Below are 24590 nucleotides of genomic sequence, written 5' to 3'. Positions count from 1 at the left end.
AGAACAATTAGATTGAATTTCCTTTAATGTGATTTGTGTGTACATTGCTGAAATTTCAATTTCATACTCCATTGAGTTAGAGCATTCCAAATACAAAGGGTGAGAACTTATGAAAGATGTCATTTCCTGTCGCATTAACTCACGCCATACGGGGAAATTAAATAAAATTGTTTTGATTCAAGGCATAGCTTGGAGGGCTTCGAACACGGAAAATGAAATACTGGGTATCAAAGTGGTTGAGGCGGGGTTGTCTTGTCTTCTTTTATTTCACCGTCCTTGTAGGCTTGCTCCTTTTATTATTTTAGTGTCCCCCCCCCCCCAATTTCCAATTCAGTTGAAGGTGACACGGACCCCCGAGCGCCCCCATCATCGCCCTTCATAGTCACGCCACTGGTGTCAAATCTTACCGTCTTGCGGTAAAATAGCCGGGAGTGCTCTGAGGTATACTCCAAAACTTAACCATCTCATGTACTACAGCTTGAGCTCAGAATTAGCATTAGTACTATTATTAAAAGATTTTATATTATCATTTAACAAACAAAATACATATAATTATTATCATTATAATAATTATCATAATCATTACTTATAATATTATTATCTTTATTATATATTATGTATGCATTACATACCATGTATTTACGATTGAGGCTTTGTTGTCCATTATTACTAGAAAATGGCGCGTAGTTGCAAGTTTTCATCATCACATTATGATCTTTCTAAAAAATGTAGGTGTAGTTATATTACTCATTAGTTACTAGAATCAATGAACAGAAACTCGTGTAAATAAATTGCAAGATTTCTTTCCGATCAGAACAAACTATAGGGACTCCTAGAATCTTCAACAGCTACCGGATGAGACCTTGGCGCTCTTCATCTCGAAAGTTGGTCGCATCCGGGTATGATAGGTCCGTAAGCCATCAAATATTTCTTTATTCACTACATTTCGGCCCTTGCCAGAAGTGTAGTTCAAATGTATAGGCCTATACGGTATAAACTTGGGTAATATTAAATTTGCATATCGTGATCGATCTTATTATAATAAATGGCAAGAATATCATTTATATTACGACATTGGCACCTCGTTACCCAAAAAAAAAAGCCCTCCTCTACTATACAATGTAAATTTGTTACAAGGTAATTTTGTTTACATCGGTTCATTCATATAATATGAATTCAATGCAACATGGTAAATTCCCTGGTCATAACGAGTTTGTTATAAAGAAAAAAACTATAATATGATAGCTCAACTGAAAGCATGAGTAAGTATAACTTTTTTTCTGTTCAGAAATAAAATTATTAAAAAAAAAAATCTTCACAATTTGGTGTCATGAATCCAATCGGTCGTAGCATCTAAGAGCAGTGCACTTTCATCTTTGACACTGTCCTCATCTTTTGATGACGCCTTTGTGCCTTCTTCATCATCAGTCGAAGCCAACCCACCCGTCCTCTCGCTCTCTGTTTCAGAGTCAACATCACTTCTCCCTCTGGGTTGTACACGTCGTAGATCTTTCTCAGTGTTTGATATCAGGGTTATATCCAACGGTTCAGAGAGGCTTTGGTCACTCTCACTCATAGATTCCGCTAAGTATACCGGGCCGATGTAATCTAGACCCATGTCATCACGCGGCATAAGGACGTACGATCGTCCTTCTTTATACCATCTGATGATGGATGGTGAAGAGGGCGGGCTTGCCGGAGGAGTCTCTGGGCTGTTGTCCGTTGGTGTCTGGGTTGAGGTCGTTCTGCGTTTTACGAATCGCGCCCGGTCATCGTGAGCTACTTGATGAAGCGGCGGTGTCGTCGGAAAGGAAGAAAGAGATGGGAAGAGATTTGGGGAGTACTGTTGAAATTCTTGCGGAGGGAGACGATAGAGCGGGTTGTTGGTCCTTCGATGTGATCTTGCAGGTTGTTGCAACTGCTCGTTGAAATTGAAGTAAGAGTCTTTGTAGTAGAGCGGCGGGCAATCAACTATGTATGGATATTCATTATATCTGTCGTGCCCCGGTATATCTCGGGGGAAGAATTCTAGCGGAGGTCTTCTCCCTCTTATAGATGACCCAATAATGCCCTTGATAGGTCGGACCTGCTGAGGAGTGTATGGTTGGCTTCTAGTACGCGTTACATTGTTATGGTAATACGAATGTTGCGGAGGTACCTGAAGACTATATCGCCTCGACTGTTGAGGATTTGTTGGTTGGGTTCTGTTGAGACGAACCAGAGGTGCTGTTTCACTCTCCAGTTCAAAAATAACGGGTGTAGTATCTCTTGTGCTTTCAGCGTCCTTCGTCACACTAACTTTCTCACGCTTATGTTGATCCTCTCGTAGATCTCTGTACGCTAGAAGATTGCGTGAACTGTCTTGAGAGGCAAAACTCCCTCCGGCGTATCCAGAATCCTTAGAGGTATTGCCACTGTTTCTCCGTCCATGCATACGCATCAGTTTGATTCGGCGGTGCACCTCCCCATTACTACCTGATTCCGAGCTTTCCCGAAAGACATCACTCCGTTCTCCAGTGTTGCTAGGTAACAAAGTTCTTTCAGGAGACGAGCTTCGTCTCATTTTCCTACCGCTGATAGCATGGAGCGGTGAATTGTTCCAGCTTGGGACATTACTAGTGTCTGATGTTAACGGGGTCTCTGTTTCTGTACTTACTCTTCGAGCACGTTTGTGGTCCTCGTCAGGGTCTTTCACATTCATGATCGGATTGTCATATTCGTTTTCCCGATGCTTACGTTTCTGCCGATCCAACACTTCAAGAAGTTCTGTTTCTGATGTGAAAGAGTCTCCTTTGAGCGTGGAAACTGTCGCCTTACCGAGCGCAACATCGGTTGTGCAGGCAGCAATCTTCACCAGGGCACCATCTGTCCTTTTTGTGGAAATCTCAGGTGCGGTGATGAAAGACGTCTCTGCTTCTCTTTCCTGGCGCTGCCGGAGGCTCAGTCGATTCGGTTGCGCCCTGATTTGTTTAGTCGAAGCTTTGTTGGTACGCTTCCCTCTTTTATCAGGTTCTATTCGTACTCGAATCTGTTTGATGGTGATTTGAGGAGAACGTTTTCCCTGCAGAGAATGAAAAGAAAGAAGGAAGGGAACATTATTATGAGGAGGAAGAGCTTTTTCGTCAATACCTACTACCTCAGTGATGCCAATCGTTGTACTTTCATCGGTAATGTGCGGATCTAACCCTTATACTATGTTTAGGTGAAGTTGTCAATGGGAACTAGAAGTTAGCACAAGTGCTAGTCGAGCCTAGTTCCATTCTTTGGCAAGATTTTTTTCTGTTAATTTGTTTTTACATATGAATGTAAAACTTGTTTGTTTTGTATTTACATATATACAACAAAATAATACAATACCATGTAACTTTTTTTCTTTACTAAAATGAAAAAATAAAAATAAAAAAGCTTAAGCGTTAAAGCATTATAATGAAAGAAGACAAATCTTTGAAGAAATAAAATCATCAATGTGTTCATAAAAAGGAAAAGGATGTATTAATAAAAATAATCATACACATTTACGTACATGCACAAATCCTATGCATCCTATGCATCCTATGCACATATGCATCATGCATAAACAATGTAATTTCCCATGTTAGGCGAAATGATTGTATACTGTTCATAATTATAACCGTTCACAACAATTATATGGCTCTCATTCTATTGCAATTTATTCCAGTCTAGTCATTGTACGGTCGTAAGGTGAGCTTTGGCCACTTTTTTTACCCCTACATATCGCTCTCAAATGCAACTTATCGTTATCCCATCAGGGGCAGATAAAGGGGGTTCGGCGGTTTACCCCCCCCCCCCCACCCTTGGGCGGCTAAGTGAAAAAAAAGGGGGGGGGGAGGGGAAGAAGTTGAAAAAGGAGAAAAAAAGTAAAACAGTAAAACAGCGCGTCAACCCTCCCCCTCCCTTCCCTTCCTTGGCAAAAAGCTAGATCCGCCCCTGCCATTCATGTTTAAAGAATACTCAAGCCAGGGACAAAATGACGATTCAATTGCGACGAAACAAATTCAGAAAATGGCAAGCGAAAGTTAATTATCTCGAAATCTGAGGGGGAAAAATGTATGCTGCGGATAAATCGCTCCATCTTATTGGAGACACAGTTGATTTTTATTGGAAAAGATGACATTCGCAAGGTTATGATTGGGAGAACAGAAAATATGAAAAAACCCGTCGTCAAGACAACAAACAGGAGTGTTGAACATTCAGCCCACAGTCTAAAATAATGGGATCAGAAAAATATGAATCTAACAGTAAGGGTGAGGAAACCCTCCTCGTTTTGCATGTCGAGGCTTGAAATAATATTTTCAAGAGATGTTACACAAATAAGGTGTCCGCAGTGTCCTCGTTTCCCTATTTTTTACCTTGATTTGTTTTTATCTTGTATTACAACTAAAATATGGATTTATCACAATATGTTAACTTATATTTCTCATTTTGTCTAGATAAGCGTGATGTTATATACACTCGCATGAAATATGTCAATTAATTTATGACCACCGTGTTTTAATAAACACTACTCTTAGTAATATTAATGTAAATGTTTTTACCCAAACAAACTAAAAGAACCTGGATTAGTACTTGGCCGTTTCAATCTCAAACATTTAACTGCTGTTATTCTCTACACTAAAAGCATCTTAGAGTGGGTGTGTTACGCGATGAAAAAATAAATACAGAAATGCACATTTTCAGCAATGAAAAAAAAAAGATTTTACTGGGAAAGATAATCCATAACAGGCAAAACAGGCGTTACTCCCTGGTAAACACAATTAAAAGAATGACTGTAGACACGGTATCCATGGCAACCATACAAATTGACCGGTAAGCAGCGCCTTTTCAATCTGTGCCTTGGTCATGTTGGCGGGACACGTGACTTGGTAACGCAAGTTACACACGGAACATTGTTTGTTAATCAGGCTATCAAACAAATACTATTTTTTTAAAAATGTATACTTAGCTGTATGTTAATGACTATTCCCTTTTTTATTTTACCGACACCTTTTTTTATAGTGAGGGACTTAATAATATAATAATAATATTAATAATAATATGGCATATTTAGGAGCGCTAAAAACAATAAGTACCATAGCGCTTGCAAATACAAATATAAGGCGATTCAATCCTTTAACATCATTCTCTTTATCGCAACCTACAAAATCCGAGTTTACGTAAGTGTGACGTCAATACGAAGCGATATGTAATGTGAAAATGGTGTTTAATATTAATAGGATGTTTACTTTCAGTTCCATAAAAGCTTTCTGTAGTCCCCCCCCCCCCTCCTCCCCACGCCCATCGTATAATATCAAAGCATAGATAATGACTCCACTTCGAATAGAGACAAGCACTTAGCGAAATGACATCCTCTCATTAATTGCGCACTCAGAACGGAGAGGTAAATCGCTGAGATGAGTCTGCTTAATTGCCATGTATGTTTTACCCGCTACTCGAGTTATCTAAATACGCTCGCTCATCCAGGTGTGACAAATGATCATTTTTATGAAACAAGCCTTTAGCAGCCTTGAACACTGGTTTGTACGATACAAGCTCCTATACCAAAAATGTCATCAGTAATTTGCTACATCAACGGAATTCCTAACTTCAATGCTGGACCCTACTATACTTAACCCTAACTCCACCCTAATTCTAAACCGAGCCTAAAAGTAAAACCTAATTGCCATTTTAACCCGAAGCCTATGGTTGGCGGAATTATTGAAAGCCAAGAAGAATTGTAACCGGAACAAGATTTAATGTCGGAGCACTTCAACAGTACCAATTCATACATCATCACCTGTCTTCGTAATATAATTGGCATTTTAAGCCCCGCCCCACCCCGCCGGGTTGTACCATATGGGGTCCTACCAGACTTACTTTAGTGGATGAAATATGAGAGAATAGGGGCATCAGGTGAGGGACAGGTGTGACAAGGGGTTTTGTGTTTTTAGTTTGTCTTTCATCACTCCCTTCCTTTTTCTCTTCATTCTTGCTTACATTATTTGTTTCTATATTATTTCTTATTCTGTGCCATTCGATGCTGGGGAATTGACCAAATGTTTTAGGGCTACGCCACTGAAGCACCAAAACAAACTGAACAGAAGAAACATCGGAAAGTTGATCAACTAATGGGGTTTGAAGAAAAACAGACACATATAGTGATGTAAACCAAACTGCCCCCCCCCCCCTCTTTAAAAAAAAGTACATGTAATTTCTTATCAATTATATTCAGACATGTTTAGTCACTTCTATAGATATAATACTTTTTGCAGTAATGCTTCATCGCGACTATCCCTAGTAATTATTTTACAATTTCGAATAATATAACCGTATGATACCATTTTTCATGGAAATTATGTCACCATCCTCTGATCTACATTAATGTTCATGATAAGCATGTGATAATTTTTAATACTATCTATAAAGTATCTTCTCCCGGTTCGGAGGTTGATTGCAACATCTCTCCATTTCATTCTATCTTCTGCCATTCTGGTGCACTCTTGCAGTTTTAGTCCACACTCCAGTTCTAGACATTCTCTTCCCAGTTGAGTCTAGATCTCCCTCTAGGTCTACTTCCTTCTACTCTTCCTTCCAATACATCCTTTAAGAGGATTTGGTGCCTTTGAACATGATCAAAGTGTTTTATTTTCCTCTCCTTAACTAATCCTACTACTTGTGCAATTTGTTTACTACAATACAGTTTTTAATACAGTTCATAACATATAGCTACAAAGCTCCATGTTCTCAAAAACTAGTTCTCAATCAAAGACTAACACGCATTCCCTCGATCGAGAACACACTCATCTGCCATTAATATTGTGGGACGGTCACCTGAGTTCAAGTGACATAGAGCTTCCTTACATTATTAAGGTACTTAATTTTAAAGGGCTAAGTATATCAACGTCAAACTTCATTGTAATAAGGCAATATGTAGAAGAGCATGACGCAATCTGGTGAATTCTAAACAAGATGCTAAAGATATCAGATATGTTTATAACAACCCAATAGTTATGTATTCTCCTGAAATCTGAACCCAGCGCAGGGTTTAAGAGGGTCTAAAGTCAATGTTGACAAAAGAAGTTAGATTGAAGTTTACATTTACCTATCGTCTCCACATTACTTAGATCTCGCGTCGGATTTAATTATTTTTTTCTTCCAAGGTCTGTATTTTCGACATAATCTAAAATCACTCTTTACGGTTAAGATTCTGTTTTTCGTCAACGCCTATTATCAGTTGCTTCATTTACATTTCGTTGTAAATTTCATCGTGTAACATTTTTAAAAGGTATTATAGTATATTGATCGTATTAAAGTGCTTTCGGTTAAAATCAAGGGATCAAATGTAGCAATTCGCTTACATCATATCCGTTTATGTCCAGAGCAAATTCAGGGCTTGGCGCCTGCGCGATCACCACCCCATTGTTTAGCCCTAAATTCATTGTAACCAGTAACCGTGATGTCTTGGCCAGTATTACGTCAAACTTCGGTACTCAAGGGGGCGTTTCACAAACTTACCATCAGTGACAAATGACAGTTGTTGTTATAAGCTACTGAAATCCTTGCTTCCGATTGGTTATCAGCAGATTTGTCACTGATTTCTGTCATTTGTCATTGAAGAAAGGATTTGTGAAACGGGACCCAGGCATACAGCAATAGGAAATTTCGGGTCACTTGAACTTGGGTTATACATCTCGTTTATTAATCTGTAAACATCCGACAATTCAATTAAAAATCAATACTAGCCCTACTCCTTATCATTATCGATTGACTTCGCCCAACGTTCAAATCTTTCCAAGTTTCTTAATTGCATTTTGACGGAATTCGCAGGACTCGACTTCTGCAATCAAGGTAAACAAAATCAATATTTCTACATTAGTGTCAGTATCTCTTCTGAAACTTTCTTTCTCCCAAAACTTTTTAATCAAGGTTATTTTCTTAGAATACATTTGATGTTTATCTACCATACATGGCTGATGATATTTGGTTCAATCCACGTACTACCGTATGTCCAAAATTGACAAATGAAGTACAATTTTTGATCTGAATTTTTCAAGTGGATCCAAAACATTGTCCATCTGTTTTTACCAACCTTTATATGTGTTCTATCTACTCCTGTATTGGTAAATCCGTTTTTACCCCTTTGGACTTTAAACGACTATTCACTATTTTCCTTTAATGACGTGTACTATATTGTAAATAGGACGATATCTACTCTATAATCGTCGATTTGATATAATGACGTCATCGCAAAGTGTCTGCAACTACTCAGATGGGATTATGAAATAAGTGGTGTAGGATTTGATAACAAAATACAAGCGTTACTTAAGTATTTCTATTATTTCGTCCATATAAATTGTGTAATGTCTCAAGTATGTTTGCCTTTCGCCTCTAGGGATAAGTGCTTAGTTTACGGAAACACCCCTCGCTGTAGTATCTGCGATTATTTTGAAAAGCTTGCAAATAATGCAATTTACCGTGGTTTTAAAGGCTAAATGGGATTTCCTGCTGTCTTAGCGCCTCAGTTATGCAGATATACTTGTTTTATTGTTCAAATGTATGCGTTATTCAAAGACTCTCCTTAGAGACTCTACTTAATGGAATCGGGTGTCTGTTATACTATTTATTATTCTACTCCTTTTTACCTTTGATCATTTGTATGACATTAGAGTGTGTAGTTCCATGTAGGCCTACTCATATTTTTGTGACGTGCGTTTCGCACTTTGTGATTTTTGTTCCCACCGAGACGGAGTAAATTTGTTTTATTATTCTATTTATCCCCAAACCACATACGCGATTAATTTTGCTGACGATACTGACAACTATTCCCAATAATTTGTTGCTTTCACACTGATATCACAATACCAGTGTTAAACCAACATTTTCTTGAAATATCACATTGAGTACTGGGCATCAGATCACATTGTGATATACAGAACAACAGAAATAAGGACAATAAGCTGAAGTGAAGTGCCTTCATCCTCACGTGGAAGAGGTAGAAAATAATGTAATAGCTTACATTCTCAGTTTTCTCTATCCCAATAGTGGCAAACCATTACCCCAAATCATTAATTTAACATGACTGTATTGGGTTTCAACCAGAAAAAAGAATTACATTTCATCTTTGATGATGGAAAATAATTACATTCTTGTACCATACCAAAAATTAAAGTTTAAAGAGTGATAACGATATAAATCAGTTAGTCTGCCAGAATGAAGAACCAATTTTTGTTGGTGTTTTAGAACCAAACGCTGCATTCTGCATGATTGTATGTTTGTTATTTTACCTGATTAATTCCCACTAGGCCTACATGATCGTCTTTCCTCATTTTACCCACGACTTTGTTTGATAGGCAAAAGGAGGTTGATTATGAAGTATTATGAAGGTTTTGAATAATCTGGGGGACGGGGGTTGTTTCACAAAGATCCTAAGTCGAACTTAACTTTAAGTTGGACTTAAACATTATGGAGAGCCATGTCTGAAAAGAAAATGTATTCAAAAGCAAAAATTCTAGTATTTTAGACTTTTCATAAATTCCACATCAAGAACATGAAATCTCCTTGATAATACAAGATATAAATGATTTGAATCAACATTTTATGCCTTTTAAAATAACTTTAACAAAATATTTTCATAGATTCTAACGGCTTTCCATAATTATTGTTAAGTCCAACTTAGAGATAAGTTCAACTTATAGGGTCTTTGTGAAACACCCCCTTGAAGTAACAAGAAACTGACTCGATCTTACTAAATATCACACGTACATATGGGTAGTATAGGACTACAAACAAACGTACTTTTTGGTCCAAACCTTGCGGATTTTTCTTTTAATATGAGGGCATGTCCTCACCAGCCGACATTCCTACTATGATATTCAAACAAAACTGCTATTAAAAGAGAAAATAAGAAACTCAAAACTTACTTTCCATCTTTACCATTTACAAGAACTCAATCTTCTCGTTAAAGAGATTTGGGTATCTTTGCCTCGGATTCTAAACAAAATCCTGGATAAAGCTCATGCTGCAATTGTAATTACAGTATAAACCTTTAGTTCAGTCAAGAATCCCATAACTTTTTTTCAAGCCGATCGCCTGTCTGATTATCAGATATTTATGACTGGAATTCGAAATTTCAAAAACCGTGTTCCCAACGGTTTTTATAACACTCTAGTTTATTGGGGAAATGAGTATGAAAAAACCGGTCGCTCAAATATTTTTACTTTTTTGAGGCACTTCACGATCATTTTGAAGAGCAAATTTTTTGATGCCTTTAAGAGTTTTCTTCTACTACTGGAAAGCATGCCAAAGGTCAAACCTTTAGGAGAGCGTTACATCTAATTTCCTTTGCAGAGGAGGTGCCAATAAGAAAACACAAGATGCCTCCGTGCCTTTTCACAACCTTCGTGAAGCATATGTATTAAAGGGAGTTGTACCCTATCGTTGAGATCTCTTTGTTAATAAAAAATATGACACAAAGGGGCATTTAAAAATCGAAGTGATTCGAATAATTCACAAAAAATGTTTTAAGGTTATGTTCGATCCAAAACAACTCATGCTAACAGCTATGAATATTTTTTTCACTGAAATTTAGTTTCAAATACATCCATTGCTTCATCAAAAACCGGAAAAGGCACATTATGTATACCTCTAGGTTCATATTAAAACCCAATAACAAGGAAAGCTTGATGTTTTGGTAGTCATCAACTTATAATTATTTGTTTATCAATCAAATTTTACTTGAATTCTCCGCTGATCTGTTTATTTTTTGTGTGGTTCTTTTCCGCCTAATACAATAATGCCCTCTATATATTATGTATTTAGTAAGGTAGGCAATGAACCTCTCCCCCCCCCCCCCCCCCAATTTTGAAAAGAAAATATCCATTAATATAACGTCTGATGCATAACGTGTCCACAAATGAATCACGACTTCAAGACATTCGTGAACACGTATCAAGTATTTGGTGTCTTCACGGATGTCACAGGGTGGTACGAGTACGAATGACGTTTATCTTGCTCATGCGCAGACTGCAGTTATGAAATGTCTGATAAACACATGTCCTTTGTTAATAATACACGTAGCAATACAACATTCAAAACCTTTCACAAATGCATGTAATACTTGTGTGCATCTGTCCTTTACTATTCACATGTACATAGAGGGGAATTTTACAACGCCATTTCACCCCCGTGTTACATGTATCTCCCTTCTGGCCGGGTTTATCTAATCTTCGCTACTTTATTCTACATTGTACTGTTACGAATATACCCTATTATATTTTGTCACATGTGTTTTCTGGAAGGCAAATAAACTTGATACTTGATACTTATCATCCGGCGTCAGCATCACCGGAAACAACCTCCAGTGGTAGGATTTGTTCCTTGCATGAGTTATGAGACTCTTCAGCAGAGAGTGTTATTTGTAAGAGTATATATTCAGCATCGTCATCACACAGGCGCGTAGCCAGGGGAGGGGGGGGGGGCGGTGGGGGCGGTCGCCCCCCCCCACAAAACGCCGGCCAAAAAAAAGAGAGAGAGAAAGAGAAGAAAAAAAGTAAGAGGACGTAGAAAGAAAAAGGGAAAAGGAGTCGAGAACAGTACAACGTGAAATGTGAAAGCTTCCGCGCTTCGCGCGTAAAGGGGGAAACTGAGTTTAAATTAATGATTAAGAGTCGGGAAAGGTACAACGAATCGTCTTCTTTGTCTAATAATACGTCAAAGCTTCCGCGCTTCGCGCAGGAGGAGGGAGGGGGAGACTGAATCCAGACAAGGATTAAGAGTCGAGAAAGGTGCAACGAATTGTCTTCTTTCTCTAATAATTTAATGAAACGTCAAAGCTTCGCGCAAGAGGGGGGGGGGGAGGGAACAGAAATCAGACAAGGATTAAGAAGTCGAGAAAGGTACAATGAATTGTCTTCTTTCTCTAATATTTTAATAAAACGTCAAAGCTTCGCGCAAGAGGGGGGGGGGAACAGAAATCAGACAAGGATTAAGAAGTCGAGAACGCTACTTTGAGTCGTCTTCTTTCTCTAATAATTTAATGAAACTTCAAAGTTTTGCGCGGGAGGGGAGGAAACTGAATACAGATAAGGATGAAGAGTCGAGAAAGGTACAACGAATCATCTTCTTTGTCTAATAATACGTCAAAGCTTTCGCGCTATGCGCAGGAGGGGCGGACTGAATTCAGACAAGGATTGCGAGTCGAGAAAGGTACACCGAATCGTCTTCTTTCAAAGCTTCCGCGCTTCGCGCAGGAGGGGGGAAACTCCCCCTCCCTGCACCCACCCCCGTAGGAAGCGCGCTTTTCATCACATTTAGTTATTCGATCCTCATTCGGCTCCAAATGACAACTGGGGGCGTATCATGAAACAATTAGTCGGGGGTTTTCACCGACTGATATCATGTTCACCGACAATTTAGCCAGCGCTGACTAAATTTGACCAATCACAGGCCTGGAAATTAGTCGGTGACAAAAAAATTGTCGCTGAACATGATATTAGTTGGTGACAACCACCGACTAATTGTTTCATGAAACGACCCCATGTCAACATCTACAGCAGATCATGAAATGGTGTCATTTCCGAAAAAAATACTTCTCTCCCAGAACTTCGCGTGAATCATTCGTTCTGGTCATGAATTGGTATTTCGAGGGGGGGGGGGGAGACTCCCAGGTATTTTGAACCAATAGTCATGCAATATGGATGCTCTCTAAGCATTCTATATAATGGGATTTTACAGACTGGAAGTTTAAACAAGAGACTGCGATTTTAATAGGGGCACCGATGACCTTTTTTTCAAAGACGAGTAAAACTGTTTGTGAACTTTCTTTCGACCTTTAACGATCCTTTTGCAACCTTTTGCGGACCCTGGCAAAATCCCAATTTCGCTATGTTCGCAAGCATTCGCTGCTCAGCGAGATACACCCTTAATCAACCTGCGTGGCTAAATTAGCATACGTGACAAAGCAACCAACGTTTTCTTTCATCTTCATACGTCCATTATCCGCAGGCACATACTCTTGATACTGTAACACTTCACTTCAATGAAGCATTGAGCAGCGACTAACTTTGTCAATATGTCAGGTCTGTGGACTACAATATTTAATAGTCTCATATTTCAAACCCTCTGTATAGTTTTCGCAAACTGCAAACCATCTACACCCACCGTACCCCTGAGGCTAGCGGTCTATTGTTTTTCCGTAAGAGTACTTTTTGTTTGATTGCTTATATTTCTGCGTTATAATAACAAATACAAGGTTATACAATAAATAGTAAATCAAGTATAATAATATTATACAATAATCATAATACAAAGCATGCAAACAAGTATACGGATATATGTATATATTTTTCATTGAACTAAAGAGATAAATTTTAGAACGCAGGAAACCGCCATCGTGAGCGGTTAGGCTGGAAATGGATGGTGACCTAGGTTATGATACTAGGTTATTTATTATGGTTGCCATCGGTAATTATTACGTCTGGGGGTAAGCATTAGGGTTAAGTATAGATGTTTCGTCAATGGTTGAAGTTCGAATTCTAATTAGCGTAGGGCATTGACCGCATTTATCATCGCCCCCACACTCCCCTCCCTCCGCCCACACCCTCCTTAATTTTCGGAACATTTCTTCAGTAACTACTGGCATGGTGCATGTGACCTGGCATAGTTAACTGAGGTCATCGGTATGGATAATCTTACATGGAGTGTCTCGTTTCCAGAAGATTGCATCGAGCATCATTGGGATGCCTTCCGACGTCTACATAGATAACACAAGGCCGTGTGTGGCAGACGAGGGGATGGTGTGGGGTAGACAATGGAAGGAAGGTGGATAGAGAGAGCGTGAGAGAGAGGGGGAGGGAGAGAGAGAGAGAGAGAAAGAGAGAGAGAGAGAGAGAGAGAGAGAGAGGGGGGCAGAGAAGAGATAGCCTTACATACAGAGACAGACATAGAGATGGACAACGTGAGACACAGACATACACAGGCAGTAAGACAAATACAAATAGTATATATATATATATATATAGAGAGAGAGAGAGAGAGAGAGAGAGAGATAGAGAGAGAGAGAGAGAGAGAGAGAGAGAGAGAGAGAGAGAGAGAGAGAGAGAGGAATTATAGAAGGGAGATATAGAGCATGATGGTAAGACAAAGAGTATAAATGAAAGTTTCGAGAAAATGAGAATGTGGTAGAGTTGGAGTGAAAAAATGAAAGCTACAGTAAGAGTTAGGGCAAATAAGGGAGAGAGATATATATATATATATATAGAGAGAGACAGAGAACAAAAAGGGAAAGAAAGAAAGAGGGGAGGAGAAATTTACCAACATACGTGCCGGTATGCTGTTAATTACCTCTCCTGTTGGCTGGACCACATAGGTCAAACGTTAAGCAGCAGAGACTAAAGGCTCTCGTATTCCTTTCATAGGAGGTACAAGTACTAAACACCCATCCTTCTATGTGCCTGACTTTTTCTCACCCCCTCCCCATCTTTCTCTCTCTCTCTCTCTCTCTCTCTCTCTCTCTCTATCTCTCTCTCTCTCTTTCTCCCTTTCTCTCTTGCTATCTCTCTTTCTCTATCTATCTCTCTCTCTCTCTCACTTGCACTCTCTCTCTCTCTATTACGTCGTTTCGATTCGAGTCCCACTCTACATGTATGTGACTTGATAGCAACGTTGTTCAAAGTCCTTAGTCTTCAAGTATATATTTATTTGCTGGAACAATCCCCTTCATCATTGCTTGAGCATGAATCGGTCCCCCCCCCCTCTCTCTCTCTCTCTCTCTCTCTCTCTCTCTCTCTCTTCCTCTCTCTCTCTCTCTCTCTCTCTCTCTCTCTCTCTCTCCCTGCTGAGCAAGTTTAAACTTCAAATAGCTTCATCCTCATTTCTCCATGTTTTCCCTTGACCGACACCATCCATCCTTTTCGACAAAATCCTGTTTCAATCTTATACTTCCCTTCCTGTCTCATTTTCTCTCTTTGTATCCTAATCTGACATGAGACTTCACCCCGTCTTCTATCAACGGACCATAGGCTTCTTGATGGGTTCTCCGATCTTCTCCGATTTCCTTTTAATGTTTTAAAAATCCATGGTGATTATTCGACTCGACTCTGTGGACAGAAACGATGTAACCATACCAAAGAAACATTTGTATATGTATACTGTCATGTACGTGCGACGCTTTGCTTGGTTTAAGCATATTCCACATTGAATAGGAAACTGAAGACGTGTATGTATGTATATACGTGACCAACAGAAGGTAATGCCAACCTTGTGTTGAGTAGAATTACAATAATATATCGAAGATAAGACATATGGGAAATAAAAGAATGAGAGAGACACCGAGAAAGAGAGAGAGAGAGAGAGAGAGAGAGAATAGTACAGCATCAGCATTAGTCGTGCTCGTGGTAGTAGTGGTGGCGTTAATGGTGGTAGTAGTACTAGTAGTAACATTGGTCGTAGTTGCAGAAGTAAAGTCGTGCTATATACGTATTATTATCATTTATACATCTTCACCAGAAGGAATTTTGCCATATTAAACAAAGATGCCCTATGAGTTGACCATTGGTCTCATCAGGATGAGGGCGCGGGATGGAGAGGAGGGGGGGGGGGGGTGCAGGAGGGCGGGCCATCATGAGCTCTTACCTGATTTCTTCTCACAGCATGCCGTCTCCTTCGTCTTCTCTCCTCCACCTCTTTCCTTGCTTTCATTACCCGACTCCTGTGTAGTACACCAAAACACACAACAAATGGATATAAATAGAACCACATTAACTAATCAAATCTAATTTAGTTTTCTTGATGTACTAGCCGTGCCACCCATAGATTTGGGGCATTGTTTACACATCTTTAGCAAATTTAAAAATGCAATCTTTGCTAGTGTCATAATTGCTTAATTATGCTTTAATGGGCATGTACAATCTGGAACACTTGTGCACTCTCCCAAATTTTGCCGACAAGCGTAAATGGACGTGTATTATTTTTTTTTAATTGTATACACTTTGATTGGCATGTGTTGTCGATTTAGAAACATGTAGCGAGTGTTTAATATGGTAAACTGTGCTGTCTTTTGCACGTATTAAATGATTTATACATTGTAAAACATCAAAATTTGAATATTCACACCGTGTAACGCAATGTGATACACAGTCACCTCAAACAGGAAGGGAATAGCGTGTTCACACGATATAAACACACAGCAAGTTTTGGTACGTTTTTTTTATCACGTTGGCTTTGATATAGAGGCACTTTGATTACCTTCTACACTGTATGCTAACCATGTACCAACTGTGTCCACATTAAGACCACACGGTGTCTATAAATGAACATATTGTATCCATACTGTCCGCACAGTGTCTTAATTGAAACTGATTCGTTACCATACAATCTATACACTGTGTCAAAAATGTGTTCACACTATGTCCACACTATGTCCACACTATGTCCACACTATGTCCACGCTATGTCCACACTGTGTCCACATTGTATCCATACTATAACTACATTATACCATTACTGTTACTAAAAAAGAAATACACTGTGAATGAGAACATTGTGTAAACTATGTCAATGTACACAATTACCCCCATTGTATCCATGCTTTCAAAACACTGCCCACACTAAGTTTACCGAATATTCACCCACACTAATTCCACAATGTAGACATACTATAACTACACTATGCCTATACTGTTTCTATTTAAAATAATACACTGTGGTCGACTAAATTGTGTCCATCCACACAATTGCCACTTTTTTTTAAACACCTCCCACACTGAGTTCACAAAACATCGACACGCATAACGGCCACACTGTAGCCAAACTATAACTACACTATGCCTATACTGTTTCTATTTAAAAGAATATACTGTGATCGACTAAACTGTGTCCATCAACACAAATACCACTTTTTTTTTTAAACACCTCCCACACTGAGTTCACAGAATATCCACACACATTAATATGATTGCAGGGCCCTCAGGGAGAACAGTATGAATACTGATGACGCTACCCTGGGTAAACAAGACATATTATTATTATTATTATTATGGCCACACTGTACTGTAGTCATAGTGGGCACACTGTGGATACACTATGGAACACTATATGTGATGTATTAACGACGTTCAACTTACCCTATCCTGAGCAGCAGAGCAGTGAAGGCAAAGCAACCAATCACGATGGAGAGGGATGTAATAAGCACAATATTATTTCTGGACAAACCTTTGAAAGAGAGAGAAGGGGAGAGAGAGAAGAGATCAAACAAAGAACTTAAGCAGAATATTAATGGTTCGCTTTTGAAAGAGCGCTGAATATAAGAAGCTTATTTCCTGGACTTCGAAGATTATAGACCTACTTATTAATGATAATCATTGTCACCCCCCCCCCCCCGAGGGGATTATTCATATTCGCGTCGACTCCCCATACGCGTTTTCTTTTGTGAGATAGCCATGTGAGTGTGTAACCTAGCAACGAGATGGACTAATTCGATGAAAACCTTTGTGTATTACGTAACATCATCATCTTCGACAAACCTCTCGGAGGTATTGCGGGTATTAGATTCGGTATGGATGAGGGTTTAAAAATAAGTACAGCAATTTGTATTCCCATAGTGTTAGAATGGAGAAAATAATCCAAGTTGCATTTAAAATTCAAATTGTTTTTCCTTCATTTTCTCAATAAAAATTTAAAACTTACGCAATTACTCGTCAATTTTTCCTGCCAGGATTGTATATACTCATTGTATAATTTTTCCTCAAAATGCTTATGTAGTATGATATACCCTATTTCTATAATAATTGAAAATCCATGAATATAAAAGTCGGAAAATGGTACATGGAATCGACAAAGAAATTCAACAGGCTTTCGTCAAATTGCTGCTTCGTATAATAAAATATAATCACGCAAACAATTTGGTTAAAGGCAGTGGTCGAGATATAAGCTGAATTACAATATTTTAAAGGCATCGTTTAACAATGTTAAATCTGAGATGCACGGTCCTACGTGTTATCAGTGTCTGTGATATGGTGTACTGTAGTGTTATGAAAACCGTTTGGCAAACGCAAAATTTGGTTTCGATTTCCAATCATAAATATCTTGATTTTCAGGCAGGCGATAGGTTTGTAAAAGTCATGGGGTTCCTGACTGACCTAAAGGTTTATAATTATCATTGCAGCCTGAGCTAAATTCAGGATTTTGTTTCAGAATCTGAGACAAGGTTACCGGATCTCTTTAAACAAAAAATTAATATATCGTAAAGCACAATTGGTAGTAATAACTATGATTACATTTTGGGGCAAGGGGACGCGGGAAATGCCAATGTCCAATTATTTTGGAACTGTACTAAACTCTACTCGTACTAAAATATATACTCGTACAGTTTTACAAATAACTACATTGCTATCCACAACATTGGGGGAAAATTCTTACAGCTTTTCATGAAATGATTGTGACATTATGGTTTATTCTTCATAAATAAAGTTGTTATCCTCTCAGAACTTACGTGATAATACAATATAAAGCGTCATTTAGACAACAACAGTTTTGAAAACGCATACGCTATGCCTACCAGGAATAAAGGTATCCGTACATTATGAGCAACAGTGTAATAACACCGTAGATATCAATCATAAGTATAGCAGTCAGTGGAAGGAAATTCTTTTAAACCTTGATGTATTATCTTACATGTAGGCTACGAAGCGGGGTTGGCTTGGCTGGGGCCTGCAGCTGGTTTTCAATGACCAAACGCCTATTTGGGTAACCGCTATCTCGTTTTCGTGCTGCGAGGCGGTCTATTTGTAATTTTTTTGTGACGTAATTACATTGTGACTAAAATAAAGATGAAAACTTTAGCTCATTCACCTCCCTCGCTTGTGATATTGAGAACATTAAAAAAGGCTTCTATTCGAGTCAGAAACAACGGTCCCATCGCGAAAGTGTGCCCCTAAAACCGGTGTGTATTCCTTGAAGGTTTAAATGATACCACAACCAAATCTTTTTTAAATCAAAGACATAAATGAACATTCTAGCCTGTTGGACATTTTATATCTTTATACAGTTATTCTTTGTGTCAGTAAAGTATGTTGACATGTGAGTTTCGAGTTGTGCTACAATGATCTAAAGTGACACTCTTATCACAATTCGTGTTGTTTTTCTTCGGGATGTACTACTTATAACATCCGATTACTTTTCCCATATGAAGGGGGTAAATTAATTTCTCAGGTGATGAGGGGTGTGTGTACCGGTTAAGACGTGGCTTTCATTCTGTCGACAAGCCTGTCGATTACACCAACACTGCGCCGTCTACTCCGCCATGTTTGCCCTCAATAACCAAGCGGAAAATTTCCAAATGCCAGTGAACTATGCCGACAATCATAAGCCCCATATCAGGCAAGTATTTCAAAATTGGAAAAATCTGAAATGAAGTAAACCCTGTTTCTGCTGGTGAATGGATGTCTGCAGCTGACAACAATATGAGGCAGAACCAGACGAAGAGGGGGCAGGGGGCGGACGGGTGGAATGTGGAGAGGGGCGTACTGCGGTTTCAAACTTTTTGGAGACGGCCAGTCTGGATAAGAAAAAGAAAGAAACGTCCTCCACTTGAGAGAGCCGTTCGTTACCCCCGTTCATTATTCATCTTCTCTACATCTTCATTTGAAGAATAAGGAGAATGTGGAGATGTGGCAAAGACGGAAGATAAAATGTTCATTGCATCCTTTTTTTTTAAATAATGTGGAAGAATATCATCGTAGAATGTCCCCTGAAAGAGGTTGCTCTTCAAATGCCTTCATGAGAAATAACTAAAATATTTAGACCAAATAGTCCAACATACCAATCTCGTGTGTAGGGGTGATTGAGCTTTTCAACGAAAATTGGTCAATTTCTTATCATTTTAATGATTCCTAAACCTTAAAGTAATCACTAATTTTATGCTCAAAGTGACCAACCTTTCCCAATAGAACGATTCACTAACATATCTAGATTTAATTCATACTTTTTAACAAAGGTTCTTCTTGACAGCCTGAAAGCTAGCTCGATAAGCAACAAGTAATGTATGCAGACTGGATTCCAAGTATTGTATTTCATAATAGTGGAATAACTCGTCATTAGGTCCCTAGGAAAGAGACATCCATAAAATTGAAATTGTTAGTCAACCGGTATATTGCATTAAGTCACTTTTTCCTCAATGTAATCACATGATCAGAAAGCTCAACTCTATCCTGAAATACTTTTTTTTATTGATTATTTATTCCTTCTCGAGATGGTTTTCAGCAGTAATCGTCTAGCATCTCCGAGACGGATGTGGAGTATTAAAGGTGATTTGAGGAGAAGCGTCTAATTGCTTTTCCTCCGCATTTCAAGAATCTACTGAAGCTGTAAAAGCTGCATGGGATAAGGATAATGGCACTGGTCATGAAACTTTTTCAAATATGTTTTTAAGCAATAAAGAAAATAATGGGAACTATAATTCACCACGAGTTGTTGTCAACACTTTTTTTTTTAATTGTCTAAAGAGGAAGTTGCGTGAGTTTTTTTTCTTCGATTTCCTTGAGAAACCATACAATCCATACTGGTTTACCTTGGTCCAACAACTATTTAGAAGATAAAAATAATTTCTTTAGCAAGGAGTTAATATTAATTTTGTCTTTATTAATATATCCGTCGCACAAATCTCTGCTTTTTCACAATGGGTCAAAATATAACTTTCTAGCAATGCTTTCTAGCAATAGCTGGTTGTATCATATGAAGCGTTAGCTGGAAGCAAATACAGAGAAATGACACCTTTCCAGCAAATGCTTCATTTATTTAAGATATTTCGGTGTAACATTTTTAGCTCTCAAAATACTGAATCCTCCAATACATCCATTATTCACTGTCACCTCTCATCTGTGAAATTGTATTCTCTTTTTGTCTGTTTTCACGTGTTTGTCACATCTATGCTCTTCAATCAAAATGCTACCTGAATTTTACGTTCTATTTTTTTTCTGTAATGCTATTTTTGTAACTTTTCCGGGCCATCCCGATCACTCGCTTATTTATTATAATAATTTTTGTGTTTGTTTATCATAACGTAAGAAAACTACTGTATAGCAATATTCTGAAGGATTTCTATGTCATAGTATATGATTATTATGTACGTAAAGTTATATTGATTCTTTGTACGTTTGTATGTGAGCAAAACAAATTTCCAATATTGGACAATAAATTGAAATTGAAAATTGAAGCATTTTTCACTTTCTTTGAATAGTCCATATAGAGAACAGGAAATTCGTCTGTAGTTTAAATCTTCTGTCTATCCATACATACTTTATTTTTGGTTATTTTGTTAATAACTTGTCCCCCCCCTCCTCTACCCCCCCCCCCATCTCTCTCTCTCTCTCTCTCTCTCTCTCTCTCTCTCTCTCTCTCTCTCTCTCTGTTTGTCGATCCGTCTGTCTCTACTCCCACTTTTTGTTTGTTCACCCTATCACATTGTCCCACATTGCCTCTAACTGTGTCTGTATTTCTGCCCCCTCCTCCTCTCTCTCTCTATCTTTTCCTCAATTTTCTACTCACTGACCCTCCTTTTTCCAACAACTTCTTCTTGACTACTTTATCCTTGGATCGATATATCTTTCTGCATCGTCTATCTTATTTCCTGTACTAGTATCTTCAGGTAAGTCACCATCTGCCTCTTATATTAAATAACAAATATTGACCTCAAATCCTTTCTTATGGATTTTACACAAAAGACACTATTTTCCTTTCCGTTTGTTTTATTTCCTTCCTCCTACTCTAGATTCTCTGCTTGGGAAATAGGTTTTACAGCAGGTGACAAGATGAGAGGCACGCACAGTTAAGATACCTTTAAGGTATACGGCTTAGCAATAATAAATGCAAAAGTATTCATGGCGGTGCACAGTAGTTTAGCTGGAGATGGATGAAACCGTGATTCAAATGGTAATGCGACAATACGAACCATCATCCACACTGCTCACAACGTGCATGACGGATCGGGAGTGACATTTTTTTAACCGTTTTATAGAATTAAGGATGGTTATGGATTGCTCATCGCTGATATGCAACACCTCTCTCCTTATACTTCTCCATTCCCACCTTTTCCTACTCCCCTACCCAAGACTCTCACCCTCTTTCTCCTCTCGACATTCATCTTTATATATCCTATCTCCCCTATCTCTATCTCTACATCTCTCTCTCTCTCTCTCTCTCTCTCTATTCCCTTCTCCCCTTTCCCTCTCACATATATTTCCTCCTCCTCCCCCTCTCTCTCTCTCTCCCTCTCTCTCTCTCTCTCTCTCTGTCTCTCTCTCTCTCTCCTCAATTTTTCTTCCTGTCCTTCTTCCTTTTCTTCTTCTTTTTCTTCTTCTTCTTCTTCTTCTTCTTCTTCTTCTTCTTCTTCTTCTTCTTCTTTTACTTCTTCTTTTCCTTCTTTTTCTCATTTTTTTCTTTATTTCCTTTTTTTAATTCCTCTTCCTCTTCCTCCCTCCTCCTCTTTCTCTAACCTCCGTCATTTCGCTGCGCATCTATATATATATATGTCTACTTTCTCGATTTTGTTTTTGTTTATCCCTACGGTCTCCCTATAATTTCTACGCTAATTTTATGTGGATTGTACGATACATACTCAGGACATCATTTCTTTCACTGTCCTTATAACCGATTTCCTAGCTTCAAGCCTCGTCCAAGCCCCATCACTCTTCCCTATCCTAACCCTAAACCAAACCAAATCTATACGTCATTTGCAAGTGGCAATCCTCAACCTAACCATATATCTTTGACAATGCATCAGTGCATCTACAGTTTGAATACAATAAACTCAAGCTAAAACTTGTTGTTTTTGTAAAATGTGCCAATTGTTTCGTTAGTTTGTTTGAGATGGTATAAGCGACTCACCTAGTCTACCTTGGTCATTCACCGGTGTACCCACAAGAGTAGCATTATCACTCAGCGTTTCGTTGAAGTCAAATGACGTCACCAATGACGTAATGATCATAGAATTGGCATCTTCAGTGGAATTAAGGAATCCTGAAAGCGTAGTCGTGTCGGTGTGAGCGTTGAGACTCGTGCTGTTGACTGGCACCAGCGTAGAGGATGTACCGAGCAGTGAAGTGTAGGTATCAGAGCTTGTGTAGGGATCAGAAGATGCGTTTGAGAGAGGGGTGTAGTCATTGGGCGTGGTCGCGTGCGGGGTACTGGTAGTGGGGTACATTTGTTCTGGTGTTGGGAGTTCGGGCTGACCAAGGGGTGATGACGTCGGGTAGGTTTGAGCTGGGGTACACACTACGGACCTGATGTTAAATTGGACATGATTTAAAACCCGTCGGAGAGAGGACAAGAACAGCAATATGACCCCTAATCCGGCGTAACCATCCCGTTGAAGTGTGAAACAGAACTCAACGATGCAGCAAAAGGCTCCGACCTCGAAGCGCAATGAAATCCGTTGTAAATAATGTGCTGTCTTGCTTTGCGATGCAGGATACAGCCAGGACAAAGGCACGCAATTTATTTTATTTCCAAGTACTGTGCCGCGGTTTGTACTTTCCATGTCCCGGATTAAACTTTTGTGATTGGAGAGAGTGCAGAGTTTATAAACACCTTTCTCTTTCTGAGAAGAATAGATTGTTCAGGTCTCGAAGGAGGAGGTATACTGTTTGGAATATTTCCACTATGCCGCAAGCCATATTAATATCCGATAACACTCACCAGAGTTATGCGTCCGGGTAAAATAAGCACTAAACAAAACCATCGGGGAAAGACTGTATCAACAACGCAGGTAGAAGTGAACGGACAGAGCGAGAAAGCGCAGATTTATGGTGCAGATTCCAATTACGTCGTGATGAATATTTTACACACGCTGTTAGCTCCCACGTACTGAAATGATACACGAATGATTAACGTTTCCTCATAGATAAATGATTACCTTCCAGAACTGGGTACTAATTCCAGGGTTCCGTTTTTATGGGGGCTAGGTGCACTGGATGCGAGGAGAAGGGCGGCGGAGAGACTGTGAGGCGAAGAGTCAAGAAGAGATATGATGTAGATGTTTCAGTCAGATAAAGACGAATTAATTGTGAAGCGTGTTGCGTGCGAGATTTGACGCTGACTGTGTGACGTGCCGGCTCGGGCGGGTATGAATGTCAAACAGAAAGTTATGCATTTTGTCGTCTGCTCTCGTTGCATTCGTATCGGGTCTCGTTTTCTTGTTTCCAGCCTGAAGTGTTTTATTTGATAGCGTTCAACTCTTGGACAAAGACAGAGATATAGGTGCAACCTGATCTTTAGTATAGGAAATTGAGGAGATAACATGATAATACTGAAATGAGGATGACATTTCGTTTTGGTGTTCTTGATCACATATTCATGACCCGTTTTCATTTAAAACAACAGTCGGTTTTCTCGTTGTATTTTTTCTTTAAGGATACCTCTACCAAAATTAAGGCTAGGCCCAATTTATTTTCAGTTCAGTCTGAAGAAATGACAAATATGGTACTGCTTTTATAGAATATCAATACTTATTATAATATAGGCTCGATTCATAATAGTAAAGAAGTTTACATTAAATATAAAAAGAACAAATTCATCTTTTTCGTTCCACCTTCATCTCTCTC

The 24590-nt window shown here is 38.9% G+C and overlaps 1 protein-coding gene across 1 annotated transcript; it reads right to left on the bottom strand.

Annotated features, from left to right (window-relative positions):
- Positions 1 to 594: 594 nt before the first annotated feature.
- On the bottom strand, positions 595 to 24149 carry LOC100892121. The gene is made up of 4 exons (XM_003725995.3): positions 22876 to 24149; positions 17118 to 17205; positions 15628 to 15703; positions 595 to 3061 (listed from the first exon to the last, which is right to left on the bottom strand). Exons 1-4 carry the CDS (start codon positions 23525 to 23527, stop codon positions 1316 to 1318), a joined length of 2562 nt encoding a protein of 853 aa, XP_003726043.2. The 5' UTR covers positions 23528 to 24149; the 3' UTR covers positions 595 to 1315.
- Positions 24150 to 24590: the final 441 nt, after the last annotated feature.

The sequence above is a fragment of the Strongylocentrotus purpuratus genome, unplaced genomic scaffold, assembly GCF_000002235.5.
Source record: "Strongylocentrotus purpuratus isolate Spur 01 unplaced genomic scaffold, Spur_5.0 spur5_scaffold_16, whole genome shotgun sequence".
Lineage (NCBI taxonomy): Eukaryota > Metazoa > Echinodermata > Echinoidea > Camarodonta > Strongylocentrotidae > Strongylocentrotus > Strongylocentrotus purpuratus.
Note: the sequence above shows the minus strand (reverse complement) of the source record. Positions and strands in the feature narration are given on the sequence as shown.